Source organism: Lissotriton helveticus, chromosome 12, assembly GCF_964261635.1.
Source record: "Lissotriton helveticus chromosome 12, aLisHel1.1, whole genome shotgun sequence".
NCBI lineage: Eukaryota > Metazoa > Chordata > Amphibia > Caudata > Salamandridae > Lissotriton > Lissotriton helveticus.
In genome coordinates this window covers 544456509-544469477 of record NC_136073.1, presented here as the reverse complement: position 1 = coordinate 544469477, position 12969 = coordinate 544456509, and the positions used below count along the sequence as shown (strand labels likewise).

The window sequence follows — 12969 nt, the reverse complement described above, 5'->3', positions numbered from 1 at the left end:
CTAGCACGCTTTCAAAATGAGCCATCGCCTTATTTGATGACATGTAGCGAAGAGAAACAGTGTAGCAGAGAAAGAAACTGACACGCTCTAGAAGCAGTGACTGAAAATCAAATGGGCGTTTTTAACCGCTGGCAAGTTCTGGATTGGTATTTATTTTATCGTCTAAATTGAAATTTTAGCGCGGGTATAAAGTTACACGATTAGGAACACTTTTACTAGATATAAACGCGGTGACTTATTTCGTTCATTATATGAGAATGCTTCTACGAATTTAAGAGTTGTGAATCAGCCCAGGTTAAGTAAAACATTATGAACTCTGGGGTTGCTGCTACAGTCACGAGCATCGCTCCCAGCCCCAAGCGAGCACGAATTCGTCTCTTTGGATTACTCTTTTAAAGATGGCCACCCGCGCTGACAAGGTACTTCCGAGGAGCGCTCGGTTCCGACGTTGAAAACAGCCCGGGTGGGAACGTGGTGCGCAGACTTAACAGTTCCGGTTGGAAAAGCTTCGGTTGAGACGGTTCTGTGATGAGATGCGACCGCTCGCTGCGCTCAGGAACCTCAGCCGAACCCTACGAGTCGTGCTCGGCTGCGGAAGAGCAGAACCGCGCCACCTCCATCTTCCGTGTGGTCAGCGAGGACCCGGTAGGGCAAGAATCCGGAGCGCCTTGTTTGTAGCACACAGCTTGGAAATAACAATGCATTAATGGCCCATGTTGCGACTGCAGCTTCACGCCTGCATAGTTATTCATGGTCGGCACAGCCAAGAATGTTCTCCTTCCTGAAATGACACTTTCCGCTTGTTGGTTGTGTTTTTCAAGCCAACTGCATGTTGCATTATGGGAGTCGTAGTTTTACTTGAACATTGTAATTATGGGTTTAAAAATCCCAACAGGCAAAGTGGTGTTGGCTAAAAAGACATGATCGGTAGCATTTCTCGTACGTGGTTTGGATATTGTCACCAGTTTGTCTCCATCCGGAAAAGATGCTGCACTCGCTTAGATCTTGACCTTTCGAGATCTTTAGGGCTCATTGACGTCAACAGCCTCTTCTGACATAAGTTATACTCTTAGTGCTGTGGATGGAAGGAATCATTTAGGCGGCCATGACATACACACTGTATTTATTTGTACTAAATATAGTGTATGGTTGGCTGTATCGTGCGATGATCACTTGACACATCTGAATGTACTTGTTACATTAATTATCTCGATTGGATAAATGTTTTGAGGGTTACGTTAGGACGTGCAGTTAGGTGGCCAGTCCATCAAAAAGGTGTCTGCTGTCAACTCCAAGTTGTAGACACATCGAATTAGCACATGTGGGTTTAATGGCAGGATGAACGGGTGTCATTTACAAGTTGAGTGGGTGACGTTCTGATTCCTTGTACAGGTGTGGCTTTGGGGATGGAGTATCTCGATGTGGCAGGGTGATGTGCTGTGCTGGAGTCTGGCACAGGTGTATTATGTTAATGGACACCGACAGAGTAAACAATCCACTGTGATACATCCGGGCACATCCCATACCTAAACACTCTCCTTACTAGTGGGAAGAGAAGCAAATGCCCTCAACATTGCAGAAGAATGCTGGAAATGTAGACGTGTAAAACTAAAGAAATGTACAGAGTGTAAGAATAAGGGTGGGAGTGAGTGAGATGCATGTGCCAGGAGTAGAGGGAAGTTATGGAAAACTGTGGTTCTCTGTGGACTCAGTCTGGAAAACAGTAGTAAATATGGTGGCTATCTGATTCATCCACTAACGTTCAGATTGTCACTCATGCAAACAACCATAGCCAACAGTGGCATAAACAATGCTTTCCCTAAAACGACTTTGTGTAAGATACTTATTTATTCATTGACAATCATAGAGTGCTCATGAAAGGTGATCACACAGTGCAGCAAATGTGATATAGTGACAGGTGTGCATGTTAACAAAACAAAAAACTCTAAACTGGGGGTATACCACATTTGCATAATTAGCTTTTTCGTAATTGCGTATAAATAGGGAATCATTTCAAGTAATTACTCAAAATGCAGATTTTCCCTTATGCACAATATTTTAGCGCAAAATGTATGTTTTTGCTGCAAGGATGGACTTGAATGAGTTTGCTGTAAAGTTTTACTGCAAATGGCGCGTTTCATGGTAAGTGTTACCCCAACTTGCACCATTTGGTGTAAAGTTTTAATGTGAAGGGTACACGAGTACGCAAAGTGGCATAATGGTTTAATTTCAGGAATGCTCCATAACAAGATAATACAAAATTATGCGAATTTCACAATGTAATCTAAATTTTGGCAAGCCTACTTTAAACTCAAGAAAGTTAATAGACAGATTTGGGCATTTGAATCTGTGTTTCGGTCAGTGGTGTTTCTACCATTTTACAAGTTCAGAAGTAATCATTAGTACAGTGAACAATTTGAGAGTACTCTTAAGAGAGAACCAGAAGGCCCCAAGTGAGGGTTACCTATGATCGCCAGTACTCATTGAATTGGAGTGATCCTATATAGAGCAATTATCCAACAGGGTGGCTTTAGAGTTGTGTTTTAAAGGCAGGTTGTGTGGGTGGAGAATTCCAGAGTCGAACACCTGCATAAGACTTGTTCTGTGGTGAATAAAGGATGAAGCCTTAATCAAAAGAATCCAGGAAAATCTCATGCAATTAGGAAAAATACATTCAAGTCAATTAATTGGAGATGGAGTTGGGAGAAGCCATATATTCCCATGTAGATTCAATCTGCTGGTACCAGACTTTTTCCAGAGCATTATGAATCAACCACATTAGAGTGCATAAGAGTCTAGTAGAGAGTCTGGAAAACAAGGATACACCATATCACATGGAAAACAGGAAAAACATGTCTTAGTAGTTAAACGCCAGGCATCCTCAAGATTCGTAGTTGTGGGGGTTGCATCTAAGCAGGGATCCTGTAAGGACAAGAAAAGGCAGGCCTCCCGTACAAGAGATTAGGGTAGGAAGGGTAGTTTGATATGCAAAGAAGACACAGCCAACTCGGGAAAGGTAAATGGAACTAATAGGAGAGTCAGATGAAAACAGAAGCGAAAAGTGCTAATCATACCACAAGGTACCTAACAAAGAACTTTTCACTTTGGGGCCTGGCTACCGCCAGTTGAGAATAGTTGAGTCATGTGAAGGACCTTATTCAGTGAGTAAGGAAGATCGTAATCTGGACTTCTAACTTTAGCCAGAGGCAGTGTAGACCCCCCCCCCCAATTAGCAACAAAGTACATTTGTTGGTTCAAATACTCCTAGACAATAGTTGTATACAGTGCTTGAAATGGAAACATAGAAGTGCAGGTAGTCTGTACCAGAGTACCTGCTTGTTTCTGAGAAGTGTTGGTACTCTCTAATTAAAAGTATTACATTTCTCTTGAGAAGTGCTGGTACTCTTTCTCTCAAAATTAAAAAGTGCTGGTACTCCGTACTGGACAGTACCGGCCCATTTAAAGCACTGCATGTATACATCTTACGGTGTAAAATGCATTGCTTCTGTTTTATAACGCCTTCATGCCTGGGTTTTTTCTAATACATTGTCTTTTTTCTTGGATTCTACTGTCAGCCAATTCATAGACCTTGTCCTTATGCCAGGCTTGCAGCAACCTCTTTTCCTTGCCATGCCTTAAGTCCCATGCTTGCCAAGCTCCTCTGCACCGGGGATTGTGAGGGTCTGGCTGAGTCTATGGTTGGGGAAAGGCACTGAAAATATGCATGTTCAAGTTGTGGCCCTTTACTACTAAAATATAGCCGTGGCCACGGGGATTCTATGTTTCTGCAACCTCTGTGTTTTCCGCACCCTCTGTGTTTTCCGCACAGTCATGGATGTGCAGAATTTGCTATATGCTCTGTTATCTGCTACATAATTTACATATTTCTACAAAAAAACAAAGTTTCTAGCTCAAGCAATCAAAAGTTACTAAATAAAAAGGCCAACCTGTGTAGTTCTTGGCAGTGGATGGTCCTTAGGTCAAAGGGAAATCCCTGGGTATGCACTATAGCTACTACTTGCTATATTGCTATATAGGTTCTAACCATTCATACGGCCATTCATTCTAGCATTCTAACACGGGCAGAATACTCCAGCGAAAGGGAACACTAGGTAAAGAGTTCCACACTAAAAAGTGAACGTTCACAATCTGTTTATTTTCAATAAGTTAAAAGCCTCTGGTTACACAAAATTACACAAAATTTTCGGTTAAGAATTCAAAGATAATTCTTTGAACAGGTACAGTAAAATAAATCACAGTTCATTACACAAGGAAAACAATATCACAGTCAATAAAATTATACAGCACAGGAAAAAAATAATCATTACTAGTCCAATACATATACAAATAAATTCTATTCGCAAACCCCCTAACACTGTGGCCTTAAGATACTCCTGCCACTTTTCTAGATCCACTGGCCCTTTCTTGGATATTGGTGGTGAAGTATACAGTATTAAAGATACAGTAACATCTGCTACTCCCTTGGCCTTGTTTGGATTTTAGTAACAATTGCGTCGACGCGTTTCGGTGTTATACTTCTCGATGTTGTAACACCTTCATCAGAACTTGCCGTCTCTTTGGGGTCACCGGCTTGTAGATATATATTTAAAAGTCTCTGTGGGGATATACAGAGAAAGAAACAATATCAATCTTCTGGGGGCATATTGCAACATACCTCTTATTCGGCATCTTGGTTCTTGTCCCCCCTTCCCAGCAATCAAACGTAATGCACACTCTCGTGGTAAGTGCATCAAGTATATGGCTGATCAGACAGTAGCATTCTCATTCTCTTTAAGGACCAGTTCTTTTTATTTAGAGTTCATATTACAACCATCCTGTCGGCCCTCTAATATTCAGGTAACTTTTGTAGTTTTAAGCTTTGCCCTCCGTTTCTTTTTAGTGTGGAAGCAGAGAAGCAGCTGCAAGGGGCATGCAATCACCCTCGTATTCATTATATCACTCACACATCAGCCATTTTTAGCTGCCACTAGTCATGGTGTCACTCTTACCCCATTATTCCTGTGGCCAAACCCCTGGGGAGAAAACAGCCGTCCGTGAACCTTCTCTGGACTGATACTGTAGGTTTTTTTTGGTTTACCTGTGGGGTGAAAATTAAGTTTCATTGATATCTCATGATCACTATATTGGGATTCATGGAGGCATCCCTCCTTGTCTCTATTTACCTCGGGGGTGATGCCACTTCTCCTAGTAAGTAAGTCTATCTTCTGTATAATGGTCGGGTTGGTCTCCTCTTTACATCGGATCCCTTTTAAAATTTGGCGGATATCTGTACCAGCAAAAATTTTTTTTTCCATAGTTAGCTATTGTCCCTGTGCAGTTCTCTGCCTGTTTTTTATGGACAGAACCCTTTGCTTCTTACCTTTGTGTAAGTTAAAAAGTTCTCATGAACGGGCATATAAGGATTCTTCTCTTTCACTCGGGACTGGATATGTCCTGTAAGCAAGGAAGGATACTCTCAATTTGAGGTCTTCCAAAGTTCTAATTCAAATCTATTTCTATTTAATGCCACTGATTGGTTCTATTCTTGGTATCTCTTTCTTTGATGTGAACCTCCAGTCCTATTTGCTTGTTGTAAGTCCCTCTTAGGTGTTACAGGTCTTATGGCTGAGCTAGTTCGCACTATGTGGAGACCAACCCGACCATTATACAGAAGAAAGACTTACTTACTAGGAGAAGTGGCATCACCCCCGAGGTAAATAGAGACAAGGAGGGATGACTCCATGAATCCCAATATAGTGATCATGAGATATCAATGAAACTTAATTTTCACCCCACAGGTAAACCAAAAAAAACCTACAGTATCAGTCCAGAGAAGGTTCACGGACGGCTGTTTTCTCCCCAGGGGTTTGGCCACAGGAATAATGGGGTAAGAGTGACACCATGACTAGTGGCAGCTAAAAATGGCTGATGTGTGAGTGATATAATGAATACGAGGGTGATTGCATGCCCCTTGCAGCCGCTTCTCTGCTTCCACACTAAAAAGAAACGGAGGGCAAAGCTTAAAACTACAAAAGTTACCTGAATATTAGAGGGCCGACAGGATGGTTGTAATATGAACTCTAAATAAAAAGAACTGGTCCTTAAAGAGAATGAGAATGCTACTGTCTGATCAGCCATATACTTGATGCACTTACCACGAGAGTGTGCTTTACGTTTGATTGCTGGGAAGGGGGGACAAGAACCAAGATGCCGAATAAGAGGTATGTTGCAATATGCCCCCAGAAGATTGATATTGTTTCTTTCTCTGTATATCCCCACAGAGACTTTTAAATATATATCTACAAGCCGGTGACCCCAAAGAGACGGCAAGTTCTGATGAAGGTGTTACAACATCGAGAAGTATAACACCGAAACGCGTCGACGCAATTGTTACTAAAATCCAAACAAGGCCAAGGGAGTAGCAGATGTTACTGTATCTTTAATACTGTATACTTCACCACCAATATCCAAGAAAGGGCCAGTGGATCTAGAAAAGTGGCAGGAGTATCTTAAGGCCACAGTGTTAGGGGGTTTGTGAATAGAATTTATTTGTATATGTATTGGACTAGTAATGATTATTTTTTTCCTGTGCTGTATTATTTTATTGACTGTGATATTGTTTTCCTTGTGTAATGAACTGTGATTTATTTTACTGTACCTGTTCAAAGAATTATCTTTGAATTTTTAACCGAAAATTTTGTGTAATTTTGTGTAACCAGAGGCTTTTAACTTATTGAAAATAAACAGATTGTGAACGTTCACTTTTTAGTGTGGAACTCTTTACCTAGTGTTCCCTTTCGCTGGAGTATTCTGCCCGTGTTAGAATGCTAGAATGAATGGCCGTATGAATGGTTAGAACCTATATAGCAAGTAGTAGCTATAGTGCATACCCAGGGATTTCCCTTTGACCTAGTTGTCTTTGTACCCTGTTCCCTGGTGACAGTGGGGTACTCTCTCTCTTATTTACTTGAAAGAACAGCCTTGTGCTGGAGAGTTAGGTTTTTGTGTAGACCCACAAGAGTGGATGGTCCTTTGCAACGGTTAACAAATCACCTTTTAGTTGTTGATTGTTCTATTCATCTGTCAAGTGCCTCAAATGCATAGATTTAGATCTCTAAACATCTCTTACATCAAAACGAGCTCTGTCATCCGAATGTCTTCGTACTAGAATACTTGTAATTTTAGGTAAAAACTCCAAATACCTAGGCCCTGATAATGATGGTCAAGGCAGTCTTCATTCAGGGGCAAATCTAGTTTGAATATATGTTCATAGACCTTTTGTTAGGATAACATGGCAAAAGATCACACATGCTCACCACAATTTTGCCACTTGATGTGATCCATTTACAGGCATGCATATAATGTCGTACCAGATTACTAGGTGACTTGGCCCCGGAGGTCTCTGAGCGCTTCTCAATAAAGCTAGAACTTATCAATAACACATAGAAAATATACATGTGCATTAACAGCGGAGTGATTTCCGGGTTAGCCTCTCCTTGGAGGTAGAGCGCTTCATGTGTATTCATAGCCAAACCAAGCAATGAAAAGCAGGTGGTACATTACCACATGAGGATCATAAATTGTTCATGTAGGTTGAGGTTGGTAAGCGATTTGGAGGGAGCATGAGGAGGTAGGAGCGGTTTAGGCGAGCTTTAGTTCAAATAGAAGAGCTTTGAGGTCTTTTTTAAAGTGACATGACCTGTGGTCAGGTACAGACTATGCAGGTGGAAGTTCCAGATTCTTGTGTAACTTCCAAAGAAGGATGCTTATCCGGTCTTGAATCGAAGAGTTACATTTCTTTGGAGAGTCGAGAAGAAATTCAGTTTTTGCTAGGTTTAGTTTGAGGTGGTTGATTGCCATCCAAGCTTGAATTCTATTCAGAGAGTTGGATAGGAGCATGAAGTCTTCCGGGCATGAGACCATCTGATAGATTTGGTGCCGTCGGCGTGTAGGTGGAAGAGGGCCGCTGAGTTCCTGAGGATCGTGCAGAGGGGTTTGAGGTAGAGGTTGAAAATGGTTTGGGAGAGAAACAAACTTTAGGGGACCCTTTGTTGCAGGCTGACTGGATCTGAGAAAGCATTTCAAATGTTTCTATTTGTAAGTGGTCTGCTAATTATGGGGTAAACCACTTAAGGACGACACCATCAATGCCCATTCAATGCTTCATGGTGTCTAACAATGCTGGGTAGTTGACTGCGTCAAATGCAGTGGAGAGGGCGAGGAGCACCAGTAGACTGGAGTTACTCACTCCGAGGATACAGAGGGCCTCACCACACTCTTCAGTCTTGGCTCTGACGGAATTCGGATTGAAGGGAGTCAAGGAGGTTGTTGTCCTGGATTTGGTAAGACAGTTGGGAGGCTTTGCAACTTCCACCTTGCTTAGGAGAGACCGGGTAGAAAGTGGGCAGAAGTTGTTAAAATAGTCAGAGTTCTGTGATTTATTTATTTATTTATTTACTTATTTTTTTGTCCTCATACGCCACTTCCCACCTCTTCGTATCTTGTGGCGCCCTTGGGTGGTTTTCAAACTCAACTATGAGGGGTTGTTTCCTACTGCTTACACTGCAAACCTGTAGGCTTAAGAGGGGTGGGAGGTGTCACAGCCGTACCTGATGCAGGAAAGCATATAGGCTACATTAACCTCCAAGAGCATCCGAAGTGACTTAATCATCGGACCTTGTTGTTCTCACAACATTAGACTCAAAAGTAATTTGACTCCCGTTTCCCTCACCCATAGTGATTTAAGAATAGATTCCAAAACTGGTGCTTCCTGTTGTTTTGCCCAGCCATATCCAACTTAGCTATAGCTCTCATGGCTCTAATCCACATTAAATCTGTCGGAGGCTCTAATGATATCCATAGTTTACATATTTCTCTTCGAGCGATGAAAATGGCGTAGAAAAACAGCTTAGAATTATCATCAAGGCCCTTACCTTGTATGTCCAGTCTGCCCGAGATGATCTGTTCAGGGCTTACCGTGATATTTAGTTCCAACATTTTTGATAGCATTATACTTACAGCTGCCCAAAAATCTTGAATCTCTGGGCATGTCACAAACATATGAATGTCATCTTCATTTGGACTTTTGCACTTTGGGCATAACACCATGCCCCCTTCTTGGAATTTAGCAAGCCTCTTTGGGGTCCAGTATGCCCTGTGGAGAGTGAACAAGTGATTCCTCCTTAAGTTTGCAGGTTTTACCACTTTGTAAAGAATCAACATATCTACTTGCCATTGTTCTTCTGTTGCGATCCTCGGCAAGCGCTCTCCCCACAGGAACTCTGGAAGTAGGAAAGGGCCATCCTCCATTTCGACTATTTCCCAGTACCACGTTGCCACTTCTTTTTTCATCCGAGAGTTTAAAACCAACTTCTCTTCGAACTCGTTGTGTCATCCAATTAACTTTCCCTTACCTACTACCCAGCTTTGTATCTGCAGGTACTTAAATTTTGCAAAGTTACGACCCCAAAGTTGCTCGCAAACCGCCCACGGTATCAGGACTCCTTCACAAAACAACTCACCCCAGACCTGTGGGCCTTCTGTTTTCAAAGCCCTAGCTAAAGCATCTTCCGTCCAACTTGGAGCCCCGGGGCCACCCAGATTGGTGCAGCCACGCTAAAATAAGGAATTTTTGTCACTCGCCTGATACGATACCACACTGTGGCTTGGTCTCTTAAAACCTTCAGTCTAACTTTTTTGAAGTATTTTGGATCTGCGAATTTATATAAGAAACCCCGCGTGTGGCATTTTTCTACTCTCAACATGGCAGCAAAGAGGTCCCCTATTGATGATTTATTGGGAGTTCCAAGAAGCATTCTACAATTCTTAAGCAAAAAAGCCCAAGAATAGAATTGAAAGTCTGGGGCTGCTAAACCTCCCTTGGCATATTTTCTCCGAATTTTTTTCCAGGATAACCGTGACCCCTTGGAGCCCCATATGAATCAACCAATTTCGCTCTGTAGCTTAGCTAGGCCTTCTTTCTCAAAGATAAGGGGAACAGAATCAAATAAAAAGGTCAACTTAGGAAGCACCATCATTTTAACTAGATTTACCCGGCCAATCATAGTTAGTGGTATTGAACTCCAATTTCTCAGTAGTACTGTAATACCTTTTCTTGCTTTGGCCAAATTTACTAATGTTAACTGTTTTATATCTTCAGTGATTTGTAACCCCAAGTATCTGATCTGTTTTTTTGAGATTCCAGGCTCCACCGCCATATTCCAAGCCATAATTTCAGTTTTGTCCGAGTTTAATCGATATCCTGAAACTTCTCCAAACTTCTTTGTAATGCTTTCAATTTCAACCAGTGATTTTGTCAGATTCGATGTTAAAACTACAATATCGTCCGCATATAGCCCTATCTTCCTTGACCACCCTTGAAACCTGAAAGCAGGAATATTCTCTGACCCTCTTATTTTGCAGGCCAGTGGTTCAATATAAAGGTCAAAAAGAAGCGAGGACAGGGGGCATCCCTGCCTGGTTCCTCGCGTAATCCTGATAGATTTTGTGAGAACTCCATTAACCAAGACCTTAGAGTTTGGCGTATGATATAATTGTGAGATCGCTTGAAGAAAATTTTCCCCTAGCTGAAGATGTTTTAGTAAGATTTTCAGAAACTCCCAGTTTACACGGTCGAAAGCTTTGGCAGCATCCAGAGCCACCACCGCCAGGGGAAGCTTTTGCTCAACAGCAACATCTATACTGCCTATCAGGGAAAACGTTAGTTCATTTAGGTGTCTACCTTTCACAAATCCTTTTTGATCTTCGTGGATAAAATACGGAATCACTTTGCCCAGCCTATCTGCCAGAATCTTGGCAAACAATTTGTAATCGCAATTTAAGAGTGAAATGGGTCTATATGAATCCATGTATTTCGGAGATTTACCAGGTTTAGGTATGATGATTATGTTTGCCTGGTCCCATGATGTCGGAATCTTCGTATTTCCAAAAAACACCTCATTTAACAGCCTTGTTAGTAATGGTGCCAGCCCTTGCATCAAACTCTTATAGACTTCTACAGGAAGGCCATCAGGGCCAGGTGCTTTGCCTTTTTTTGCCTTCCTAATACCTTCCTCTACCTCTTCCTGCCTGATCTCTCTATTCAGAACTCTTCGGTGTTCTTCTGTAGAGGGCTTTAGAACTCTGACCCACTCCTCCATCTCCTGCTTGTCTGGATGTAACTCTTCACTATACACGTCCACAAAATAGTTATAAAATGCTTCCACAATCTCATTTGTGTTTGAGGCTAATTTTTCTTCTGCGCCAACCGTAATCTCTTTTATCCTATTTCTAACCTGATCTTTCCTAACCTTCCATGCTAGCAGTTTGCCTGAGTTTTCCCCGTATTCGAAGTGTTCCTGCCTAGAAGCCTCCCATCTCTCTTTCACCCTTTTGTTAATCACGACAGTCAGTTGTTCCTTTAACGCTTCCAGCTCTTGAAGAGTCTCCTCCACAGGAGCTCCCCCAGAATTAATAATCATGTTTTCATATTTTCGAATATCCTGTTCCAAACTCCGTACCTCCTGATAGTATGCCCTCCTTCTCTTAGCCCCCAGGGTTCCCAGTCGGCCTCGAAGGAAGGCCTTAGTGGCCTCCCAAACAATATCTAATCTGGTTGATCCTATGTTGTGTTCGATAAACACCTCAAGCTCCTGTTGAAGGGACTGCATCGCTTCTAGATCATACAAAACTGTACGGTCTAGCCTCCAGACTGAATCCACAACACAGGACCCAATTTCCAGTTCTAGGGAGACCGCTGAGTGGTCAGACAAATGAACCCCTACGTGTATAACCTCTTTCACATTGTCGATTAATCTTGCATCTAATAAAAAGAAGTCTATTCTAGATCTATGACTATATTTTTTGTTATAGTATGTGTATCCAAGCCCAGACCCTGCCAGCCTCCTCCAAATATCGCAAAGCCCAAACTGCTCTATTATATTTTTAACACTGACCGCCATTTTACAATTTCCCAGAGCTCTGCTGCTCGCGGATCTATCAAGCTTGGCATCAAGTACGGTATTAAAGTCCCCTGCAAGAACTATGTAGCCTGAAAGCCCAGTCATCTCTTGTGTTAATTCTAGCAGCGGGGTGGCATCGTCCTGATTAGGGCCATAATATCCAATGATATTGTATAATGATCCCACTATCTTTAAAGTCACAATCAACCACCGGCCTTTCTCATCTGCTATACTACTCTCTACCTGGCAATCTAACCCGCTTCTAATTATCACCAGTATTCCTCTAGTAACCCTTGTTTGTGGTGAACTATAAAAATACCTTATCCACCGAAGTCGACCCAGGAATTGTTTACACTCCTCCTCAGTTAAATGAGACTCTTGAAGGATCATTATATTAGCTGGGGTATCTCTTAAGTACTTCAGAATCTTATCTCTTCTTGCTTTTACCCTTAAACCATTGACATTCCATGACAGCCATCTCACTATTTGTGTTTTCCCCCTCATACTCTTACCCTCCACCATCATATACTGGTCTCCAAGTTCTTACCATCAAGGTGGTCCCTAGCACATGAGAACATTTTAGTTTTTCACCCCCCCTTCTACCTATCCCACCCCCCCCACATCTATGCCCTAGCCGTCTCCCCTCTCCCCTTCCCCCCCCCCCTCCCTGGGAAAACCCTTCCATCTTCCTAAGGCCCAAACCTAGGCCCTTTGAGTGCCGGTCACCAACAGACGTGCTACCTTAACTTGTATACATAACCCATTTTTTTTTGTTTTATTCTATTTACAGATTTACCAGTTACTCAGGTTGTAGGTTCGAACTGCATCAATTAACTATGCACCACCGCCTTGGCAGTAATCCAGAAAGTTATCCACATCATCAACAAATCTAAAGGAGTACATTTTGTTATTCCACATAACTTTTAAGAAAGCTGGGAATTTTAGCTGTACTGTCGCCCCCAATTTCCTTAGGGGTTCAATTCGCTTCCCCAGCTCCCACTGCCTATTT

At 42.2% G+C, this 12969-nt stretch overlaps 1 protein-coding gene across 1 annotated transcript in view; it reads left to right on the top strand.

Annotated features, from left to right (window-relative positions):
• Window positions 1-448: 448 nt before the first annotated feature.
• TK2 (thymidine kinase 2) overlaps window positions 449-12969 on the top strand; it is a 268608-nt gene continuing 256087 nt past the window's right edge. Inside the window, exon 1 of the mRNA XM_078671285.1 lies at window positions 449-645. Within this exon, the coding sequence (XP_078527411.1) occupies window positions 534-645 (112 nt within the window). The 5' untranslated portion in view covers window positions 449-533. The remainder of the gene's footprint in view (window positions 646-12969) is intronic.